The sequence below is a fragment of the Mesocricetus auratus genome, unplaced genomic scaffold, assembly GCF_017639785.1.
Source record: "Mesocricetus auratus isolate SY011 unplaced genomic scaffold, BCM_Maur_2.0 Super-Scaffold_100009, whole genome shotgun sequence".
Classification (NCBI taxonomy): domain Eukaryota; kingdom Metazoa; phylum Chordata; class Mammalia; order Rodentia; family Cricetidae; genus Mesocricetus; species Mesocricetus auratus.
The window spans coordinates 6,732,858-6,756,864 of NW_024429193.1; the positions used below are offsets into that span (position 1 = coordinate 6,732,858).

At 42.4% G+C, this 24,007-nt stretch overlaps 1 protein-coding gene across 5 annotated transcripts in view; it reads right to left on the reverse strand.

Moving 5' to 3' along the window:
* Zzz3 (zinc finger ZZ-type containing 3) overlaps positions 1-24,007 on the reverse strand; it is a 64,439-nt gene that overhangs the window by 19,172 nt on the left and 21,260 nt on the right. For 4 of the 5 annotated variants that reach the window (XM_040751588.1, XM_040751586.1, XM_013123201.3 and 1 more), the window contains exons 3-4: positions 22,544-22,688; positions 16,085-17,634 (exon numbers count right to left, since the gene is read on the reverse strand). In XM_040751588.1, coding sequence (XP_040607522.1) covers positions 16,085-17,604 — 1,520 coding nt within the window. In that variant the 5' untranslated portion in view covers positions 17,605-17,634; positions 22,544-22,688. The remainder of the gene's footprint in view (positions 1-16,084; positions 17,635-22,543; positions 22,689-24,007) is intronic. The other variant, XM_040751589.1, reaches the window with a different exon arrangement.

A 24,007-nucleotide genomic window follows, 5' to 3' on the forward strand; every position in this document is an offset into this window, starting at 1 on the left:
GGGGATGGCATTTGACTACGTATGGCACCTATACCTAAGTATTTCACTACCTTTCCTGGCCAAGCTGTTAACTTTCATGAACATAAACATACACAAAACAGTCTACAGGTAAAACCCTGATGCCTAAGAGACGCACTGGGGAAGCAGTAACTCAGCATCTTACTTCACTGCTTTTTTTCTAGGCAGTGACTCTGCATACACCAGTGGGGGTGGGGAGAGGATGGAAAATTTTACTTTTCAGTGCATCAGCGTCTTTTTCTAGGGGCCAGGTTTCCATTTCTACAGTGGAAAGAATCCTTAAGAGCTCACACGAACATTTTTAACCTTGAAATGTAATACGGAAACACTTTAAAAATCTAGTGTTCATATATTCTACCAAGAAACCTGGTCTAATTCTTCAAAATAATAATAGTCAATGGGAAGGTCTCTGGTCTGTTCCCAGGTTTCAGTACTAGATGAATGGGGGGGGGGGGAAGAAAGAGGAAGTAAGGATAGACATGACTGCTTAGGGGTGGTGGAGGTGAAAGGTTACTGCAGGCGAAAAGAGGGCAGACAGCAGCAGGGGAGGCCGGTGAGTCCACAGTGAACATGACCCTGAGCGGGCCAGCAGAGTTGGGGGAAGAGAAAGGAGAGAGCCAGGAAAGGAGAGAGTGGACACAAGGATTATGTAGGGAAGGGTAACCGGAGTGAGAGCAGCCCAGCACCTGGTGTGGAGAAATTCTGGGTAGGGGGTAGCCATACTCTACAACAAGTAGGGCCTAAGGGACGCTGAGAGAAGCTGGCAGGTAGGGCCACTGTGGTGAGTTCAATGTGTTTAGGGTTTGAGACCTAATGATAATCCAGAGGGGAAAAAGACAGAGAGAGAGAAAGATGGCAATCTAGTCTATACCCAGAATCTACACAACCATGGCTTGCCTGAATTTACATAGACACACCTGTGTTTACCAACAGACAGCAGAGTGACCACAACAGAAGCCACATCGTCCACAAAGCATCAAGTATTTGCTGTATGTGTGAGGAAGCCCCACACCCTCCCTGTAAAGTATCTGCTGTAGGCCCCTATGTAAAGACATGCAAGGAGCAGATGTATAAAGACAATGAATGGACAGACACTGGGGGCAACCTGGTGACCTAGCACTTGCCTAGTCACATGCCCAAAGCCTTGGGGTTCACCCTGCAGCACAGCAAAACACAAATACAAAGATAAAGCAAAACACAAACTCAAGTAACTGATGAACAGCACACGCCAGTTATTCTCGCCCAGGCTGAACCTGCAAGCACTCGCCACTGATGGCCACAGACCTCAGGACAAGGAAAATTGAATGCGTGTGTATGTGTGTGTGTGCGTGCCTGTGACAAAAGAAACACTGTTAGTAACTGGCGGAGCTGAGTAAAAGGCACACGGATGTGTAACAGTCCTTACACCCTGCACATCACAGGAGGAGCAGACACACTGCACAGCTACGATCCCACACAGAGAACACTCGTTAATGAAGCCCCAGCACCGCAGCTCACCCTGCCTGCACACACCCTGGGCCAGCCAGCGCTTGGCCTGCACACACCACAGACTGGTGCAGTAAGAACAGAGCAACTCCAGATCCAATCCCAGCTCAGCCCCGACGGTGCAGACTGAAGCACCAGAAAAACACAGAGCAGCTGCAGCTCTTGCGAAGCTGCGGGCTGGAGGGAACCCTGGCCATGTGCATGTTCCCCAGATCAGCTCTGAAATCCAGGCTCCCGAAGCTCCTGGTCCAGTGCTGACTACGGTGGGTGTGGTCCCTCCCCACAATCAGACCAGGCTTGTATTTTTTTACCTTTTAGTACTAACTTTATTTTTAGATTTTTTAAAAGAATTCCTGTTTTATCTACATTTATTTATGTTCTGTTTTCTAACTGCATTTCAATCAATTTTTCCTCCCTAAAATTCTTTACCATTTTCCTCTGCCCCTTTCCTCCCTGTTTCCTTCTGTATCTCATCACTTCCATCTCCATAAAGCTCACATGTTAATTTGCTCTACATTATCTTTGCCCTTGCTTTCCTATAACTATTGCTGGTGCATCAGCACTGTTCTTAACTGATTTTCCTTACATGCATACCTGGTTTGTGTTGCTGCTGTCGTTTGTTCCATCATTCATAAGCATGAACAGGTGCTGACTAAACCCTCAGGAAAAGGCTGCTCACTATACCACATACTTCCAGGAGTAGGTGCCCACCTCTTACTTAAAACCAAAAGAAGTATGAAAAAGAAAACCAAAATCACTCTTCTTCCAAATCCATACCTATTCATAAAAGACATTGAGATGGCAACTTCAAAATTTAATGTAAGAGCCGAGCATTGGGGGCAGACACCTTTAATCCCAACACTCAGGAGGCAGAGACAGATGAATCTGAGTTCAAGGTTAGCCTGGTCTATGAATTAATTTCCAGGACAGCCAGGGTTACTCAGAGAAATAAAACACAAACAAACGAAAAAAAGTAATAAAAGATTAATGAAAATGCTTCAGTAAACAGAAGAATGAAGAAATCAACTTAAGACTTGGGTGAGAAACTGAGAAAATCAGAAAGTCTAGCATGGAGAAGATTTGGTAAGTGGGAAGCTCAAAGATTCAAACTCAACAGGAAGTTCCCAAGGCCAAGGAAGGAGCTGCACAGGGTGGGCTGGTGCTTGGATCTAGAGAACTCACAAAGCAGGTGTGGTGACACACACCTGCCAACCCAGCACGCATACAAAAGACTGGGGGGAGACGAGAGAGTCCCCCCATACAAAGACTGGGGGGGAGACGAGAGAGTCCCCCCATACAAAGACTGGGGGGAGACGAGAGAGTCCCCCCATACAAAGACTGGGGGGAGACGAGAGTCCACCCCATACAAAGACTGGGGGGAGACGAGAGTCCACCCCATACAAAGACTGGGGGGGGGGAGACGAGAGAGTCCCCCCATACAAAGACTGGGGGGAGACGAGAGTCCACCCCATACAAAGACTGGGGGGAGACGAGAGTCCACCCCATACAAAGACTGGGGGGGGAAGACGAGAGAGTCCCCCCATACAAAGACTGGGGGGGAGACGAGAGTCCACCCCATACAAAGAAGCTTCCTTGCCAACGCTGGCATCCCAAGTAGCAAGACAAGATAGATCCTGCCTCAAAGCAATGTGGAAGGCAGGGACCAACTCTCAGAGACATCTCTGACCTCCATACACACACACCAAATGAACATTAGAAAACAATCAAACATCATTAATCAACCAGGAAAACAACAAAATTTAAAGAATTAAGACACCCCTGAATAATAACCCTACTAGAAACAGTCTTAACTCTCTTGGAAGATGAAGACTGCTGGTCATGGTGGCATGCACTTAGAATCCTAGAACTCAGGAAAGCAGGGTACAAGGACTGCCAAGCATGAGGCCAGCTAAGGCTGAACACTGACAACCAAGTTTAACAAGATACAAACAGGTTACCTGCACTTAAAGGGGAGGGCTGGAAGCCACCTGTTTGCTGTTTCCAAGAAACATAATGGAAGCACACAGACTGGGAATAAAGGCCTGGGAAAGAACATCACAGTTGACATCTGGAGCCCAGACCAAGGCGTGTCTAATGTCAGACAGAGCCAATCCCAAGGCATATTCCCATAAATCTAAGACAGTATAAAATGTAAACCCTGGGAATAAAGTCACAGAGATAAATGGACAGAACAGAAAGTCAAAGTAAATTCACAAATCATGACCAACTGATCTTTGACAAAGGTGCCAATAACACAATTAAAATATAACATATAAGCATGTGTCACCCCAATTATAGAAATCATCTTAAAAAGGATTGAAAACATAAATATAAGACCTGAAATTTTCTATAAAGCAAAGGAAATGATCGTCTTTTTCAAAAATCTATAGACTGGAAGAACATTCCATACCGTATACAGATTATAATTAGTAGCCAAAATATAGAAATGATTTAAACAGTTCAGTAACAAGAAATCACATTTAAAGCAAGCAAACGGGCCCTGGCAGTGCCACTACACGCCTTTAATCCTAGCACTTGGGAGGCAAATCTCTGTGACTTCAAGGACAGCCAGGGCTACACAGAAAAATCTTGTCTCAAAAAGCAAACAAAACAAAAAAGACAAATAGCCTAACTGCGTATTTCCTAAAGGAACACATACAAAAAGCCAACCGGTTATAAGAATAAATGTTCAACAGCAATTAATCATCAGAGACAAGTAAATCAAAACCACAGTGAATACCCCATTCCACTAAGAATGGCCACTACTCCACACTGACCATGTGAGACAGTTCAACACACAACACTCTGAAATATCATACAAAATTACCTTCAGACAATGTGTGTAATTTGTACACGAAACATATAAAACGATTTAGACATGAACTTCATGCATTTTGACATGTCCCATTAGCTATGAACAAGTATCACTGGATCTAAAGTCTCTTCAGTCTGCACAATTCTATCTAGTAAGGGACAGTCATGCATGTGCAGAGCCTATTCTATCTAGTAAGGGACAGTCATGCATGTGCAGAGCCTATTCTATCTAGTAAGGGACAGTCATGCATGTGCAGAGCCTATTCTATCTAGTAAGGGACAGTCATGCATGTGCAGATCTCCTAGAAGGAAGAAGGTAGTCATCAGAAGCAAGTGGCTGGAGAGGCAAGTCACAAAATGAACGGCTAAAGGATGAGATCAAAAGATATTTTGCATAACCTGGTACATTGTAAAGAACATTATTTCAAAATACCACGAGACCATAAATATGTAAGATATTATTGTCAGAAGCAAATCTGAAAGGCTGGAGAGATAGGTCAGCATTTTAGAGCACATGTTGCCCTTGCAGAGGCCCTGGGTGGGATTCCCAGCCCCCACATGGTGACTCAAACCATTTGCAACTCCAGTTCTAAAGAATCTGATCTACCCCTTCTGGCCTCTGCAGACACCAAGCACGCACAGAGTACATACTTATAAATTTGCAAAACACCTGATACATATAAACTCTAAAAAACCTCTTAAAAATAAAATCATATTTTTCATAACTAAAGTTAAAGAGAAAAACCTACCATGTATGCCAAAAGACAGAAATACTCAACAACTGTTTATAGAGTGTGCCCTTATATAAATTAAAGGTTTTTATGATCTTTCATCAATCCTATGAATTACAGTTAACACATATGCCTTCAGTAAATCATTAAGACAAGGGCAGTGGTAGCTCACGCCTTTGATCCCAGCACTTGAGAGGCAGAAGCAAGTGGATCTCTGTGAGTTCCATGACAGCCAGAGCTCCACTGTGAAACCCTGTCCTGAAAAACAAAAACAAAACAAAAAAAATCACCAAACACTTAGCTCCCTCATGACCATTAAACACAGATAACATATCCATTCCAGAAAACTGCAATCAGAGCTGAGTATCACTTCCAAATCCTAAGCAATGAACACGCTTGCCAAAACCTGGTCTTACAGGATATACCGAGTACCTTGAGTTTCAGCACTGCCATTCCACACTCACTGAAGGGGACAAGGGGTGTGTGTGTATGTGTGTGCGTGTGTCACACTGAAGGGGACAGAGAGGGAGGTGTGTGTGTGTGTGTGTGTGTGTGTGTGAGAGAGAGAGAGAGAGAGAGAGAGAGAGAGAGAGAGAGAGAGAGAGAGAGAGAGAGAGAGAGAGAGAATCACACTGAAGGGGACAGAGAGGGAGAGGGGTGTGTGTGTGTGTGTGTGTGTGAGAGAGAGAGAGAGAGAATCACACTGAAGGGGACAGAGAGGGAGAGGTGTGTGTGTGTGTGAGACTCAGTAAAGTTGCCTGCCACCAAACTCGAGGAACTGATTGGGAGAAGAAAACCCACCTACCCTGCACAGTACCAAGGCAAGTGTTATGGACAAACATGTAGACACATACACAAATGAAAACATGTGATAACACAATTTTTAAGTCAGCAAGCAGGCTTGAGGGCATCCTAACAGTTGGAATGTGGAGGTTAAGAAGTTAAGAGGCCAGACAACCAGGCTACACAGGGAGACCATTTCAAAAAGGCCCAAACTAAACAAGAGAGAAGAAAAACCAAACAACTAGGATCTCTTTCAGCAGATATTATAATCCATTTTACTACTTCAAAAACTTCAGAGACCCTCGTATCAGTCAGAATACAAAAGAAACAGCTCTGAGTGTAACTGTCTGTCTAGCCAGTCCTCCAATCATTCTAACTAACAGCAAATTATGTTATGCACACCTCCCCACTAAGGTGCCCACAATGCCTATTTACCAATGGTGGCAGTCACAAACAGTATTCTGCAGAAGATTCACAACCCTGGGGCTAGCCCATGCTTCACAAGGAGGCCAGCCTTGTGATAGAGCAAGACCCTGTGGAGAGAGGTGGGCTGCTTTCCAACATAGGGATCACACTCAGTTTATCCACTTGAAGAGAACTGTTAGGCCAATGTAACCAAAGACCCACCGCAGGCACCACACAATCCCAGGAGCAAGAGTGAGGTACAAGTTGCCACTTTAAGGATAAGCACGTGGATGGAGGTGGCCCAGAAGTACAACATTAACTCGCATAAGACTCTTGGTTCAATCCCCAACATCACAAAAGAAGGCACAGATCTCTGTTACATTATGAAAATACTTTCTAATCATAAAATACAAACCCAGAGCAGAAATGTGAAACATGAAAATAAAATTCCCATGATTCCAACATCAAGAAATATAAAGTTGTCACATTTAAATCTAGTGAGGAAAAAAATTTAATTAAGTTTTTACAAAATACAAGGAATAGGAAATACTAAACTCATTTTTACAAAATAGGTTTTCATTTAAAGTCAGAGGAATAAGAATTTCTGCTAAACTTGTACTTTTTGTTAAAAAAGAAATTACCAACTCTATTCTTTAGTGCTCCAAATATCTGTATAATTAAAGATTAGGACTAAAAATTCAGGAACTTAAAGAGTGCCCATTAGTAATAACGTGTCATCAGCTCATAATTGTAATAAATGTGCCATCTAACAGAAGATGCTGAACAGAGGTGCAGGGCATCTGGAAACTCTGCAATACATTCCTAATTCATCCGTAAACTTCTGAAAACTATGCTTTTGAAAGCCCCTTTTAAGCTAATAATATAGCTGTTGAGAATGGGGGGTGGGTGGGTGGGTTAAAAGCCAGGTGGGTGTGGCACACGTCTTTGATCCCAGCACTCTGGAGGCAGAGGCAGAAGAGCAGGATCTCTGTGAGTTCCAGGCCAGCCTGGTCTACAGAGTGAATTCCAGGACAGCCAGAACTACACAGAGAAACCCTGTCTCGAAAAACCTTGGGGGAGGGCGGGGGAAGGAAGGGAATTCTACAGGTTTCATCCAAGGGCAGGGCTCTCCCCCGGGGTGGAAATTCCCATTAATGGTCACACACAGTCCCCTTCCCTACCCTTGCACAGTCATGGAGTTTGTTTTTACTTCCCCAAACACCTATTGTTCTTTTTAATGCCCAGCGTGTGCTTTTTCATCATTATCATTAAAATTACAATATAAAGAGCATTCCAAAGACCACTTTGGTCTTCTACTTAAGAGAACAAAAAACATATTTAAGCTATTTCATACAACCCAAGTTGCTTTCAAGCCTGCTGGACACTAGCTGAACGCTCATGTTGGTAGGCTTCTGCAGCCTATTCCAACAAAATCTGCTATTACCTTTAAAATTTTCTCCTATTAAGGTAGAAAAACAGATTCCAATGAATGGCGTTTCCTTGTTAAAAACAATAGTTCCTAGGGCTGGAGAGATGGTTCAAAAGTTGAAAGCACTGATGTTCTTCCAGAGGACCCGGGTTCAATTCCCAGCACCCACATGGCAGCTCACACCAATTGTAACTCCAGTTCCAGAGGATTTGCCACCCTCACACAGACATACATGCAGGCAAAACACCAACACACACAAAATAAAAATAAGTAAATCATAAGAAATCGTTTTTATATGTTTGCTCTAAGCATGGCCATTCATAAAGCAGAAGCATGTTACCAACATGTATGCCCTACTATAAATCAAGGAAATCTGTAAATCACTCTACTGTACTTACACATTATAAGCAGACTTAAGCTCACACAAAGAGAAAAGCATAATTCTTTCTTATCTCACGCAGATTATCTCAAATGTATGATAATTATCTCCTACAATATAGGCATTTTTACAGTAAAATGTGTAACTGAGCAGCAAGTGCCCTCGACCGCCGAGCCACTGACCAGCCACTCCCCCTTTGTATGGCCAAGGAATATTCCATCAACTGTTGGGCATCTGGGTTGTGTCTACCTTTTGGCTATTGTGAATCGTGCTGTTGTTAACATCTGCATCTAAGTTCTTATTTGAATATCCACTTTCCTTTGGGGTATTTAGAGGAAGAATTTGGCCTGTAAGGGCATTTTATTTTTATGTGTGTGGTATTCCTGAAGGTGTGTTGTGTTTGAGGGTGTACATGCTGTGCAGTCATGCACATGAGGACCAGAAGTTGACACAGGCTATCTATCTCCTCCAACACATCCCTCCTTATAGACAGAGGCAGGAGCAGACGCAGCTCTTCTAGGGTAACTTGTGCTGGGGACTCGCTCTTGTAGCTCTAAGCACTGGGAGAGCACACTACACCTCACTGGTTTGTGGACCCGTGGGATCCACACCCGGGTCCTCATGCTTCAATAGCGAGGGTTTTACCTTCTGAGCCATCTCCCCAATCCCCAAGGACAAGGTTAGCACACTACACTGAGTTGTTTATTTCTTTCTCCCCAGTAACAGGACCAGGGGATCCAATCCACTACATCATTAGTGATTACAACGTTTTCCTTAGAGATTATCAACAGATGGAGGATTAACAGTCCTATGGATAGTGCTGGTCCTATAACAAGCATAACACAAGTTGGCAGCATAAACAAATGAATCCCAGTGAAAAGGAAACAGGGAAGAATAAAAAACTGAGTCAAGGAGAAACCACAGAGAGAGAGGTCTGAGGGCACATTCACTCTCCAATACTGACAGAGGAGACACAGCTGGACACCTCTCTCTGAGCGTGGTTAGTCAAGAGACTGCCCATTGCTCTTAACTAACCTTTCCAATTTGATTCATGTATGCTGCATACCTGTGCTGAAGTATCATACTATACCCTCATTAAAGGGTTCAATTACCATACATAAATAAAAGAATTGCCGGGCGGTGGTGGCGCACGCCTTTAATCCCAGCACTCGAGAGGCAGAGGCAGGCGGATCTCTGTGAGTTCGAGGCCGGGCTGGACCGATAGCCTCCAAAACAATACAGAGAAACCCTGTCTCGTAAAAACCAAATAAATAAATAAAAGAATTACAACCAATCAACCTCTTTAGCAGCCTGGTGACCAGGGAAACTGGCAGAAGATAGACCAGAGCAGGATGTCAGGTACTTGAGGCCTTCAGACACGCCCATCCCGCCCATGTAGTAACGCAATGAGCATCTACAACACTGGTTTCCAACCTTCTCAGGGCTGTGGCCCTCGGCCCTTTAATACATTTCCTCATGTTGTGGTGGCCCCACCATATAATTTTATCATTCTAGATATTATTATTATTATAACAAAATTATTTTCATTGCTACTTTGTAACAGTAATAAATATCTGATACGTGATCTCTGTGAGGTGATAGATGGACAACTATAATGCATGCATATTTTGTATTATCACACTAAACTATAAAACAGACAATCACAGTTAGTCAGAGACACTTCATCCTGACTAATCAGTTTGACTCTCACTTCATACCCTCATTACCAACAACTATGACCACAAAACTTTCCTTCTATGAATTATTTTAAGAATTTTGTAGTGCACAACAAAAATAAAGAGGAACAACAATGTAAGAAATGTAAAAAGTAGCAAAATAAAAGGTGAATAAAAAAATTCGAACTTAAACAGCAGAAAGTACAATATTAAAGAAAACAAATTTCCACAAAACAGTAAAGTTAATTTTTTTTAATATAATTTTCCAACACAGGGTCTCACCATAACCCTGGCCTCAAACTGAAGAGATCTGCCTCCCAAATGCTGGGACTAAAGGCGTGTGCTACAATTAGTTCCAGGGAAGAAGGTTGGAGAAGTGGGCTGTGGTGAAGAGCACAGGTTGCTCTTTCAGAGAAACTCCCTGGTTCCCAGAACCCACACGCTGGCGCATCACTGTGTCTCTAATGCCAGTGTCCAGGGAGCTGATGCCCTCTTACCACCTCTGCAATGCATGGGACAAAGCACCCACACATAACAAGGAAAACAAGGGACTGAGGCGTTTATTAGACACTGGGGTAAACCGGCACTCATACAAAGGACATATTCCCATGCCTCTCTAAAGAGCACCCACAGACCTCATCCAGCAGAAGTCCTGAGGACTAACAAAAAGCACCAACTCTCAGAACTGCCTATTGAAACCGAGTCCACAGCTCTGCGTCCTTCACGCCCTTTCTCGGTTACCCTGGTGAACTTTATGTCAACCAATGATCTATAATTTTAACTGCTCTAACCACAGCAACATCCAACCAACACAACATACTGCAAGTAATAGCTTGCTCCATTTTTCAATTAAAATTCCTATTCCAATTGTTCAATTCAGCTTCTTTATTTAAAATCTACTTATATGAATTTTTAGGATATAAACAAAAGCCTATCACAAAATGTCAATAAAAATAATTTCCAGGGCTGGAGGAAAAGTTCAACAGTAGAGTCCCGAGTTCAACCCTCAGTATCTGAAATAGTGATAATTACTGCTTCCAATAGTTAGTCAACCAGCAGGCCAGAGAAGTGTCATTACAGAAATACTCCCAGTGCACATTAAAATTAAGTCAAGCTGGGCAGGGCAGAGGTAGGAGGATCTCTGTGAGTTAAAGGCCAGCCTAGTCTACAGGGACTCAGCCTTCCCCACCTTACCATATGCATGTGTCTCTTTATGCGGCCACTCAATTGGATCCTTCAAGGATTTTCTGTAGTTGAACAAATGAATTTCATTTTCTGGGGTCTGTGAACTTCTCTAACGCTGTGAGAGGGCAATGGGAAGTTATAATTTATCACATGAAAAATAAAAGATAAAAGGGATCTCTTTGTGATTGGGGATACAGTGAAGAATTCTTGAGAAATTAAGATCTTAATTTACTATTCCCTAAGTAATGCCAATTACTGTCAGAAAGTGTCAGTGGATTGTAGGTTACTCAAGAGTCAGAACTGGTCAGTGTAGGTAAAAGATACCCACACAGATGGTCAAAGTTAACCCTGCTTATGAGTAGAGCATCTCAGGCAAACTGCTGAACATGGTTAATACAGAGAGATTTAACTTTTCCACATACAAAAGCTGAACTACAGCTTCTGCAATTGAAGACTGGCCTCAGAAACAACAGGTAAATAAAATAGTTTCGGGATATTTTATCACTAAATCAAATTTACCATAAATAAAAGAGGAACTTTAATTTCTCTATTGAGGGGGGAAAAACCAAATAAGGACCTATAGTAACCAAACATCCATGTGTACTCATTCAAAAAGAAACTCCTCGGTGAAACCACACAAGACAAACTTGGTAAGTTTGATCATTCTGATTTCTCAGTTCAAAGAAAGCTAAAAGAAGCCAATTAAAAAGGAAAGTCAACAAAACTGAAATGAAATGAAATGCTAAGCCACAGAGCTGCCAAAAGAACATAAAGGAAGCCAACCTACGGGAAGATAAAGGTCAGGAATCATACCATATGACAATGATGTCACACGCGTCATTCCACCACCTCTGCCAGCCACTGCCCTAAATCAGCAATGTTAAGACTATATTCCTGTGCCAGTATCCTTAAGATTAGAGCAGACATTACTTGAAATTCAAAAAATTTGGCTATGGGGCTAGAGAGGGCTCAGAAGTTTAAGGAACACCAGCTGCTTGCTTCTCCCAGGGTACTGAGTACTCCAGGGCACAGGGCTCCCAGCACCACAAGGTGGCTTGCAACCATCTGGAAGTCTGTACAAAGGTGTGCGTCCCGTTTCCTCTCCTGGCCTCCACAGGTAGCAAGCACTCCCATGTGCTGCACAGACATACGTCCAAGCAAAACAACCATACAATAATAAAACATTGTTTGGTTAGTCAGTGACTATTCCCTGGCAAAAAAAACAGATGTTATACTTCTGACAGCTGTTGGCCCACCCATTAATCCACATACCCAATGCCTGGGCCAAGGTTGGTGGGTATCCTACAGCTCTTTCTACGAGCTGACAAGGAGCCCTGTGCACCCTCTCCCTGAGGAGCCACTATCTTTTATAGACCACGGCATTCTAAAGCCTCAGAACATTCTTTTCAAATTAACCAAGTCCTCTATACGAAGCCACCGTTTTTCACAAACACACTACTAAAACAAAGAACATGAAAGCAGCTAAATAAGTTAAATGGGTTAGTTACCTAAAATGCTGGTTCTGACATATAAAAACCAGGTCATTACAACTAGTCAGGTTTTTAAAAACCAAATACCAAAGATATTCCCTACAAGATCCTCAATCTAAAAGCTTCCTAAATCTATGGAGGAAGTCTTCATTCATTCCACAAGGTAAAGGCATGGCTCAGGTTATCAATAGAAAACCAATCTGAGCCCCGCTGTGGCACTCTTGTAACCCCAGCAAGAGGAAAAGGGAGGAGGGCCAGCCGTTCACCGTTAGCCTCTGCACCTCAGCAGGCTAACATTTCCTCTATTAGCTCGTGGTGGCTGTGTACAGCACTAGGAATGAAAGCCAGGGCCTCACACACACTTGGGAAGTGTGCTACCGCTGAGGTAACCCTCTGTGCAGCCCTGTGGTGAGACAGACTGACTGCCGGTGTAACACAGCTACTTACTTATTAACGGTCTTTGACACTCACACAAAGCTTCATTTCCAGTGATTACCCTTTGAACTGGGAAAGAAACATCCTTACCTGGCTCTGAAAGCCAGAGCCTCAAGGCTCAACAGGAAGAGCAGTCAGTTAGGCAGGCGTCTGCATCAGCCAGCCACCTGGGGGCCATTAAGGGTCATCTACCATCAGGCAATCAGGAACTTTCCAGGGAAAGTGCTGCTGGGCCCTCTTTGCCAAACCTCTGGAGCACCTACTAAGATAACCCTGAGCAAGACCCTCACCAGAAGAACACACTTGCTAGCCTCTCACTCAGTTAGCAAGTGAGATGTGAGTCACAGCTAAGGACCCCAAACACGAGCTCATTTCCCTGTGTTGCTGTCTGACTTGTCAGGAGCCAGGTCTAAAGCATCTTCTCAAACACAAGTGATGAGAACCTTCTAAGCGATACTCAACAGGTGGATAAATTACAAGGACAAGGCAAAGCTGTCAATTAAATTATTAATGTTAGCCTACAGGGAAGTCTTAATAACAGGTAGAATCGGAGCCTCCTAACTCTTAAGAGAACACTATGGCAACCACAGAATTTTCTATTAACACACTTGTGTTTGAGACGGAACCTGTAGACACATATGTGTGCACCGTGGTGCCTGGTTTTAATAACCTGCTTTAACTGGCACCACAAGTATGACTTGATCCCCTCTGGAAGAATACTAATGAATACAGCAGGCAATGCTAAATTCCCAGTTTTCATTGGCAACAAACTGGAAACCGTTTCTAGCACAAAGGGTTTACACAAGAGAAGAATGACCCACCAGCACCACTTTCAAAGTACTTGAAACTCCCGACACTTGGAAGTACTAGACAACCATAATGATGCTGTTTTTAAACGATCACTTGATTTTTTTTAAGTCAATCATCTCTGACATGGAAAAAAAGGACTTTATTAAAAATTTTACATGTAACATGATCAAATGCTGCTTTCTAAATTACTTCAAACCAAGACGCTCATCATGCTAACCCCTTTCCATCTTAGAGGAGACCTTCTAGAACACCTGCTGAGTGGGCGGGGCCGAGGTTTTGATTCTAGTTATGCAAGCAGAAAAGGAAAGGAAAACTTAAAACTAAGTGTTATCTTCAAAGATGTGGGATAAAGCAAGAGATAAGAGGAGCAAAATAAAAGATTTCTTTTACCCAGTAGCTCCATGATGTTTCAGCACTGAACAATGTCCTCATAGGGCGAGCAGCATCCCAACTCTAAAGCCCTGCCATGCTCTCCCATGCTGATGGAGTCAGAGCCACCACCTGATAATTACTCTACGGGAGTATTGCCCTTAATCACCATTGGATCTCATTTTTAAAAGCAACAAGACTGAATTACTATTTTCCAGAATCAATAACCAGTCAAAACTGAAGAGGACACTCTGTAACAAGACAACACAAACCAAGGGGAAACTACTGAAGCATCATCTCTGGATGAGGAGGTAAAGGCTCAGTGGCAGAGCCTGGGCCTCACACTAGTCAGGCTCTCAATTCAGAAGAAACAGTGGCTTTCTGGAGAACTCAAACTCTGTTAAGCTGGAGCTGGCCATGGTGCCATCAGCTCCAAGTTCCGTATTCTCAAGATGCTAAGACAGGAAATCACAATTCACAGAAAGACAACCCCCATCTCAAAAGGAAGAAAATGAAGCAAGATACCATATTTTTGAGTTTCAGTTGTTTCTCTAAAACATATTTCTTTGTACCTGCAAACAAAACCCCCCTTTTAAAATAATTCTGCATAAGTGGAAAACATCTGTTGATTTGTCTTGACTTGTTTGGTTTTCTGAGGCAGGGACCCCTGACCTGACCCAGGCTACCCTCTTGCCTTGGGCCTTGGTGTCTCATGCTGGGACTGTGTGGGTGCCACCATGCAACTGTTACCTCATTTCAAACTGATATTTTTCACTTATGCAATTACTGTGTTTTTCTGCCTCAAACTGATCTCTAATACATTAGACTCAGAACCTTCTACAATAATTCATAAAATGTTTAGTAAAAAATTCTTAAATTTGGTTTTAAAATACAATTTTAGATGAACATAGGAAGCTGGGCGTTGGTGGCGCACCCCTTTAACCTCAGCGCTGGAGAGGCAGAGGCAGGCGGATCTCTGTGAGTTCAAGGCCAGCCTGGTCTACAGAGCGAGTTCCAGGACAGTCAGAGCTACACAGAGAAACCCTGTCTCAAGAAACAACAAAAACAAAAAGAGCACAGGAAAAACTTGTTTTTCCAGAAAAGAGCTCTACACTAAAAGGCCACAACAGGAGCAGACCCATGCTGAACAAGGGCCCTATACGCATGGGAAGAAAGAGCATGTCCCACAGCCACAGCATGACACTTGACCAGGCCATCTGTCACAACAAAAGCAGAGACATACTCTTCTTCAGATCCAATCACTGCTGTACAACCAATACAAGTGGACTTTGTGACAGCAGCCCAAAGGCCAACCTAGGAGAGGAAGGGACTTCCATGTTGGTCACTGCTACCCATTAAGTAGTTCTGATGAGCACTTTATAATCTTTCCGAGATTATTAAGACAGTTAGCTCTGATTCATTTGTGTTATTTTCAGAATACCTTAAAGTGAGTGAGCAAAATTGTAAAGGCACAGGTTCTGGCCTCTTCTTTGGTGCTGAATGATTTAGTACCTTTGTCGTACAGGCTTGAGAAATTATAGTCACTACTGCATCACAATGTTAACAGCACTATCTATGTCTCTAAGCTGCAATGATGATGGCTCGGGTCAAAAATGTAATAGGGATTTAAATGTAAATAATGCCTAGTTTGCCAGATTCCTATTCTAGTCCCTGGATGACAGCTAGCTACATGCTCACGATTTATTTCAGCCATATTTAAAGGCAGATCTTACAAATCCCTACAAGTTAAGCCAGAGTGACCAGTGCTGACTCAACATCAAAAGCACTGCTAGTCAAGTCTCCACTGGCCTCTGTGTGACGGAGCCTGGCTTCGCTTGCCCTTTCTTATCTGGACTCCGGGGACTCAGCTCTAGGACGGGAACTGCACAGAGACCAGGAATGAAGCGCAATGTGCAATGTCAGCTGTGCTTGTTAAAGCTTGTTAGTCTAAACTTACTGCTAGGTGTCACCCTCATCTGCAGGGAGAGCACTGAGACCAGACACTTAGGAGTAAGCCCTGAGAGCCTGGGAGATGACAAACAAGCAGGGCTCATGGTTACCGTGCTCACACATACTCTTTGTTGTGTTTGAGGGCCACATGGTCTGATTCAAAGTAATACACATCAGGGTCATCGTCCTCGTCTTCCGCAGTGTGCTGACTGGCACTCTCTTTGGCAGATGGCAAATGTCCCATATTCACTCTGGCCTCTGAGGGTGACTTACTCAGTCCTTCACTTCCACAGCTTTGAGAGTCACAACACAGAACCTTTGCATTTTGAGAAATTTCAACAGGATTTGTGGGAGGCTCACTTACGTTATCACTAGCGGTTGTATTTGTTTCAATAGGACTCAGATTACTCTCCTCAAATTGTCCGTTCTCTCTGTAAGGAGATGTGTTTTTAGTGGGACTACCTCTGCTGGAAGCTGCCCTTCGGGGCGAAGTTCTCAGGGTGTATCTGTGTTCTTGAGGTTCAGCTAAAGATGTCATCTGAGGCGAGGCACAGTCCAGCGCAGAGGAGGGCTCTGGCTCCGCAGAGACTGGCATGCTTCCAGTACCTGAGTCCAGAGGGTCACTGCTGCTCTCGTCACACTGCTCTCTCGAGACACTGCTATCTCCCACCACATCTACTTCCTCCTCAGAATCTCTGAAGGATGACTGAGTTTCAGAGACAGGGCCTGAAGCGGGCTCAGCAGTCAGCTGGTTACGACGTTCCACGGGTCGGCAGGCAGTTACTAGTTTGTGGTCCTCCAACTTGACCTGCACTTCCGACTTTGTGCAAGGCACAAGGTGGTCTATACAACTGTCCTCCTTCCTACTACCAAAGAACATTGGAGTCTGGGTTTCTGAATCCCCATTTCCAGCTACTGATTTTTCCTGCAACGCGTAGGAACCAGTGCTATTTTGTTTAGTGTTCCCATCAGGCTGACAGTCATCACAGTTTACAACAGCTGAGTCACTGTCACCATTGACAGTCAAGTAGCCTGTGATCTCTTCTACTAATGCAGCATCAAGTGGGCCTTCCTCACTGACATTCACCTTTTTAATTTCCCTTTCCTCACAATCATCCAATATAAGACATCGACAAGCTCGTTTAGTCCCTGGGAACTCTGCATCATGGTCCACTACTGTTCTCCTGTGTTCTACCGACTCCTTGTCTGGGTTCACAGGAGAGTCTTCTTCTGAACTGTTTGTGGCTTCGGCTCTAAGGCAGCGTTTGATGGTCTTCAGGACGGGCAGGGCTGGCTCTGCCTGCCTTCTTTCAGAGCTCTCTAGGGCCTGCCTTTCTAGGTCATCCTTCTCGGAGGAGGAAAGTCTTCTTTTCCTAGGGCTTACCCACGCCTCTCGCGCACTCTGCTGTTTTACATCAGAAGTTCTGCCGTTACTGTTTCCTTTCTGAACTGGCACAGGTTCTGGCCTCTTCTTTGGTGATCTTGACCGTACTTGGGAATGAGAAGAGATCTCTTCTGGGTGAGCAATGCTACGGTTCCTTAAAGTTCTACCACAAAAAGATTCATCCAAGCCGTTTAACCCCACTGTTGATCTTGTAACACGAGTAGATCGGGAAGCAGCCATACTATGGCAAGTCCCTACCATACGGTCATCATGATCCACTCATTGGGGAACCTTCAAAAATGTAAACAAAATAATGAGAAAAAGGTAATAGTTAATATATCTAAAACAAAAGTATAAAGTTATAACTTTTTATCCAAGTACACCCATTAGTAATAAATAATGGGACAAAGATTACTTTAATAAAATGTCCAATAGTGACATTAATATCAGCTAACAACTAAATACCATTTAATATGTTCTAGAACTCCACGCTTATGTTTATCATCCCTCCACTCCCTGAAGTCTCACAACTCACACAGGTACAGTTATTGTACCTGTTTTACAACTGAGAAGGCTGAGGCAGAGACAGCCTCAACAGTCTATTGGCGGTCATATAACCAGTTCATAGAGAATCAGGAGGGCACAAAGTACTCAGAGTTGATTAACCTTAAGGTAACACTCTTGAAGTTACGGGTCAGCTAGTTATCTTACAGAACACACTCCAGTCAGTCTGGGGTTCTTACTAAAATGCCTTCAGGTTAAGCCTCTTGAAAACAAGCTATTTGGCACATTGCTATGGAGTCTCTGTAATTAAACAGTGGCCAGAAGTCCCAACATTAGTTAGTTTGCACTGGGTAACAACACAGCCAATCAAAACTTTAGTCTCTAGAGAAAAGCATGGCACTATGTGAGTGTATTCTGAGGAGGACAGAAAGCTAGCAGTCCTCAAAGGGAAACAGTCACTTCAGAAGTAACGAGTATCATTTCACATATCACACGTGTGTGTATTTACACACACACATGCACACACCCTTTTCTTTGAAGTTCTGTATGTAGTACAAGATAGCTTTAACTCACTGCTTAGGAGACAGTGAGTTTTCGGGTAAGGATGCTCAAGTTTACTGGGATGTCCTTATTGGGTTAACTCTGAAGAGCTAATGACTCTCCAGGTCTTCCATATTATCAAGAAAACAAAGGCACAATATTCACAGTCTCCATCCCCTTCCTCCCCTTCTGTTGCCTTTCTTAGATATCTGTCACTTCACTGCTGCTTAGCTTCACGTGGGTACAGAATGGGTAAAGAAAGGATAAGTAACACTATGATGTAACTTTACCACGCTCTCCTCCTGCCCTGTCACCCTCCAACTCCTGCAGAACCCCTAACACCATTTTATCCCCTCCCCACACAATCAAGCACACTGCCTAGAGGCCTCACTGGGAAGGGGAGCTGCAGAAGACCCCAGGCACTTGTCACACAACCAGCACTACAGGAGACTGCTGCTAATGAGCTGAGGAAGAAAAGCACTCTGGGAGACATGTTACACTGGTTAGACTTAGCTTTGTTTCAAAGCAGGGCACACTTTAAAAGCTTTAAAGCACAAGTACTTGTTCTGGAGAGAGTCATGGAAACCAAGTTAGCAGTGAGTATGGGACAGGGCCATACCGTCAGTACAGAGACAGCCTCTCACACCAACTCCACTGTCTAAAGACTGGCAGCAGCCATCTGACTGCAACTTATTTTCCTAACATCCTGCCATCAAGAGGACAGTCCTGCTTTACGTACTGGTAATAAATACTGATCAATTTTCACTTCCAATTACAATTAATGTAAGCTCAATGTGTAAACACAAACTGAAAAAAATTTAAAGCAATTTATTTCTTTGGCGTACCAAAGTATGAAGCTCTCAAAACTGAAGGTTATATAGTAAATATCTATGTAAATATATGAATATAAAACTAAAAATAAATTAGTTTTATAAACAAACTATAAAATACAAATTTAATTATCTTCATAATTGGTGACTGAAAAACAGTAAAAGAAATTCATTAAGCTTTACTTTTCAATAAGAATGCCCATTAAACTCCAAATGATGTGACAGACTTTGATTATCCCCATGGGAGGCCTCACCCTCAATGGGGAGTGATGGAGGTTGGTGAGGCGCATGGGAGGATAGGAAAGAAAGGGAACTGGGATTGGCATGTAAGATTGTTTTAATTCAAATAAAAATTTATTAAGAAAAGAATGCCCATTCTGAAGTGATTTCAATTAACTGGCTTTCCTTAACCATTCTTTTCTTTCCACACCAATCTGAACAAAGCACAAAACCTTTCTCTGTAATCCAATTTCCACAAGAGACTACTGAGTCAGACATCTGTCACCAGTACTGAGAATTACTTATAAGTATGTGTGTAAGTACAAATACACAAACATGTGTATGTATATATAAATATATATGAAAATCACTATCAAATAGCCTGTGAAAGCCTGTACTTTTCTTTATGATTGTTATAAAACTAAAACACCGATTAGTGTCTTTTATTCCTTAAAAAGGTTTTGGTACTATCCAACTACTGGGCTACAATTATCAAGAAGCTGTCTTGGGAAAGAACTAATAAACCACAGAAATGCTAGAAGACATAAATGTTTTTGAAGACTACCAAGGAGCACATTTTACACAAAGTATTTTCTGGTATTTCAATCTGTTGTAACTCACACAGCCTGAGAGCCCAAGTCATGAAGCTTGCTAGAAATCAGATCTGTGTTTGATACTCAGAGTGGAAGGGGAAAAAAGGCAAGAAAAGAGAAAGACCTGCAGACTATTAGGCCCTATCCGACCCGTGCATACCTGCTGGGGTATGAGAAACACTAATATCACTTCACTCAGGCAGTAGCCTAACAGGGTAATTCAATCATAAAGTTGCAAACCAAATTAGATCCATAATTCTCCTTAATATTTTATTAAATCGTGATGATTAAAACAAATCATTATGTCAGGTCATGATCACTTTGGCTAAAGAAGCGCCAAACAGCAGCTTATAGAACTACCTTATACACTTAAAGTAAAACCTAATCAAATTATGAAGGCCAAGTACAACAAATCTTTGTTATATTTTTATTTCTTTTTCCTATTTTTGCATAACCATACATATATTTTGTAATTATACGATAAACTGAAGGATGTCTATTTCAATATTGTTGTACCAAGCTTATTTATTTAGCAAAGTAGTACACACTAAAGCTGGTATTTTCCTCATTTTAGCTAAACACAGTCACTAAAGAATCCAAAGAGGTTTGGGCATATAATTATATTCTTGCCAAATATGAAGTTGTTATGGGAATAGAATGGAACCCATTTGCCAACTAGCCCAGGAACACTTTCATTAATAAACTAAGGTAAGAGACACCTGGTGACAGTCTTAGTCACACCCTTTGGTAACAGGCATTGCATTAAAGTTTTAGAATTAAGGGAAACCCTGGGTTCCCATTTTCATGTGGGCAAAGCCTAAACTAGTAATGAGACTGACGCTGTCCTATGCTACCCACCAACTACTGGGCAGCAGCGTTTCTAGGGGACAGTGAGAGTATGACCCTCACCAGAATTAAGCACACTCTGTCCTGCATTCTCCATCCTCTTAAGGGAATGAAAAGGGCCAATCAACCAAACTTCAGCTTGCCCACAGAGTTCCCAAGCTACCCTAACTCCATACATCCTAACTATTATTAGCCTTCCACTGAACCACCTTCTCCTGAACTTGAACCTACGTTCATAAAAGTATAAAATCCTGAAACATTATCATAAACCTCTAACCCATGACTACACCCACATAACTGAATCAGGACCCAAAGAAACAGGACAGACCAGACAAGAAAGACTCGCCTACTAGAAACAATATATGCTGCAGCTACACTTTTACTCAAAGACTATTTCTAATACAGTTGGCACCTGTAATCTCTGGGACAAAGTAAAAACTGGGATACTTTTGTGTCCCAGTTTACTTTAGGAATTGAGGAGTTGGTAATTAATACCAATATTATTTTATTTTTATTATTTTGGGTTTTGTTTGTTTGTTTTAAGACAGGGTCTTGCTATGTAGCTCTGGTTGTCCTGGAACTCATTATGTAGACCAGGCTGGCCTCCTGCTCACACAGATCCTGCCTCTGCCTCTCCAGTGCTGGGATTAAAGGCATACGCCACCATGCCCAGGTAACACCAGTTTTTTGGTTTGGGTTTTTGTTGTTGTTGTTTTGTTTTTCGAGACAGGGATTCCCTGTGTAGCTTTGAAGCCTGCCCTGGAACTTGCTCTGTAGACCAGGTTGGCCTTGAACTCACAGAGATCCTCCTGCCTCTGCCTCTCAAGTGCTAAGATTAAAGGGGTGTGCCACCAACACCTGGCTAGCACCAGTATTATTATCATCATTAGTTTTACTATGTGAACAGCTTCAAGAAAACTGGTCACAATATCCATATATTTTCAGGTATAAAGGCCAAAATCAAAGGAAAAACCAAGTCAGGGTAACTGAGAGGTCCCTATAGCATAAGTTGTGCTCAGGCTTAGCTCACCACACAAGTCTCTGAGATGACTTTTGAGACAGGTTCATACTATGCAGCCCTGGATGGCCTGGCCCTGAAACTCTTAACAACCCTCCTGCATCCCAGATGGTGGGATCACAGGTGCGCATTGTCACACTTAATCATACAACTCTTTTAAAAGACAAATTATTTCAATTGTACAATTATTGATCATTGTAGTAGAACAACACCTGTGACCTTATCCATTCGATTATTGAAAGGTTAATAGTCACCGATTAGAAGTCTAGAAATTCTATCATGCAGTTATATATAAAGGGACCTCTTCTTTGTCATCAAGATATACAATAGATGATTGACAAAACAGACAGAGAGCTATATAGGAAGACAGAACAGATTCAAATGAATACACACTGAAGACAACTCAGAAGAAGTCAAAGAATGTCCCACTGCCCTTAAACGTGTACCCTGCAAAGACAGGTTTAATGGTCTAGTCTCAAGACATCAACAGTCATTCCATTCATCCATTTGTTCAAGAGAAAGAAATGGAAATGTATTTAGTCTTCAGTCCATTTCCTAGAGCTTGAGATCGCAAGGCAGAGGAAGAAAGACGGAAAATAACATGTCTCCCCCCACCGTTGTCTTCTCTACTGCACAGCCACATGACTTACCTGTGTAACCAAAGGTCTACCATTGTGGAATAGTCTTTCTTCTCCTTGTATCCGCAAGGAAATGAAGCTATGATCTACAATACAGCTTAAGCTTCAGGCTCTCAGCTTCAACCTCGGAGACTACTAGAACCTCTTAACCGCCTCTCTTTAAAATAAAATGATAAAAAAGGCATTAAATAAGGAAATTAACTCAGGCTACAATTTACTCTGACTACAGAAGCACACAGAGGCAGCAGTGTCTTCACAGGGATGCTTCCTGTTAAGTGGTCTCAGGGGCACTAAGCAACCAGGACAGACATGAAGAAACTTGAAATATAACAAACCCTTATAAACAACTCAATTATTAATTTGAGTAAAACATGACTCAGTCCTTTCTTGCAATTTGCTCTAATCTAAGTCCCTCACCCCTTCCCCGGCTTAAAGCTTAAAGATGACCTAAAGGATTTCTGTGGGACTTCCTAGATTTAAGACTGAGTACAAAAACTAGGGCCTAACAACAAACCAGGAGACTAACATCACAGCACAGGTGATACATTAAAGACACAGCTACCATCCAAGCTTCTGGTACTTTTTCCATATGTGTTTTTCCTCCCCCTCTCCCCCTCCACCCTCTTCCCCTAATCTTTTGTGGGTTTTTTTTTTTTTTTTTTTTGGTTTTGAGACAAGGTCTCCCTACACATCCCCAGCTGTCCTGGAGCTAACTGTGTAATAAAGCTGGCTTTAAACGCAGAGACCTTTCAAGTGAGGGGATTAATGGTGTGCACTATCATGCCCCGCCATTACAGACTCTCAATGAAAAAAAAAAAAAGAGTGAGATGAATGGGATTGGTATGCATGATGTGAAGTCCACAAAGAATCAATAATGTTTTCTGAGTTAAATACTCAGTCTGGCATTTTAATTAACCTAATAATAACATTCTAATTCTTGGCATGTTTATATTTAACTGCAGTTTTACTAGTATGGTATGACATCTTTTTCGGAAACTATATGCTCTAGCTAACTGGGTCATTAGAAGTGGCCATCTGCAAATAATAGTACTAGAAAAAGACAAGCCGATGTTTGTGATTAACCTTGCTACTTTATTCTAAGCATTAAACTAGATGGATACTATTTTAAATGAAGACTTATAATTAAGGGCTGATGTACTCATCAACTCTTTAAGTCAGCATTCTATTTAGTAAAAATGAATAGATTATTGTTAAAGGTGATGTGCTGGCCTACTTAAGTATAGCCAACAGAATCTAAGTAAATATTACAATGATTTAGTGCCTGCTATACTTATTTTAATGCACAAGCTTTTTGTTTCTGTAAATGCTATAGTATTTTGCTGGTCTATGTGTCTTTTTGTTTTGTTGAGACAGGGTCTCATTATGTAGCCCAGGCTACTCTAACTCACAGAACTCCACCTGCCTGACTCCTGAGTGCTAGAATTAACCATGTGACCCAGCACATCTAGTCTGTGG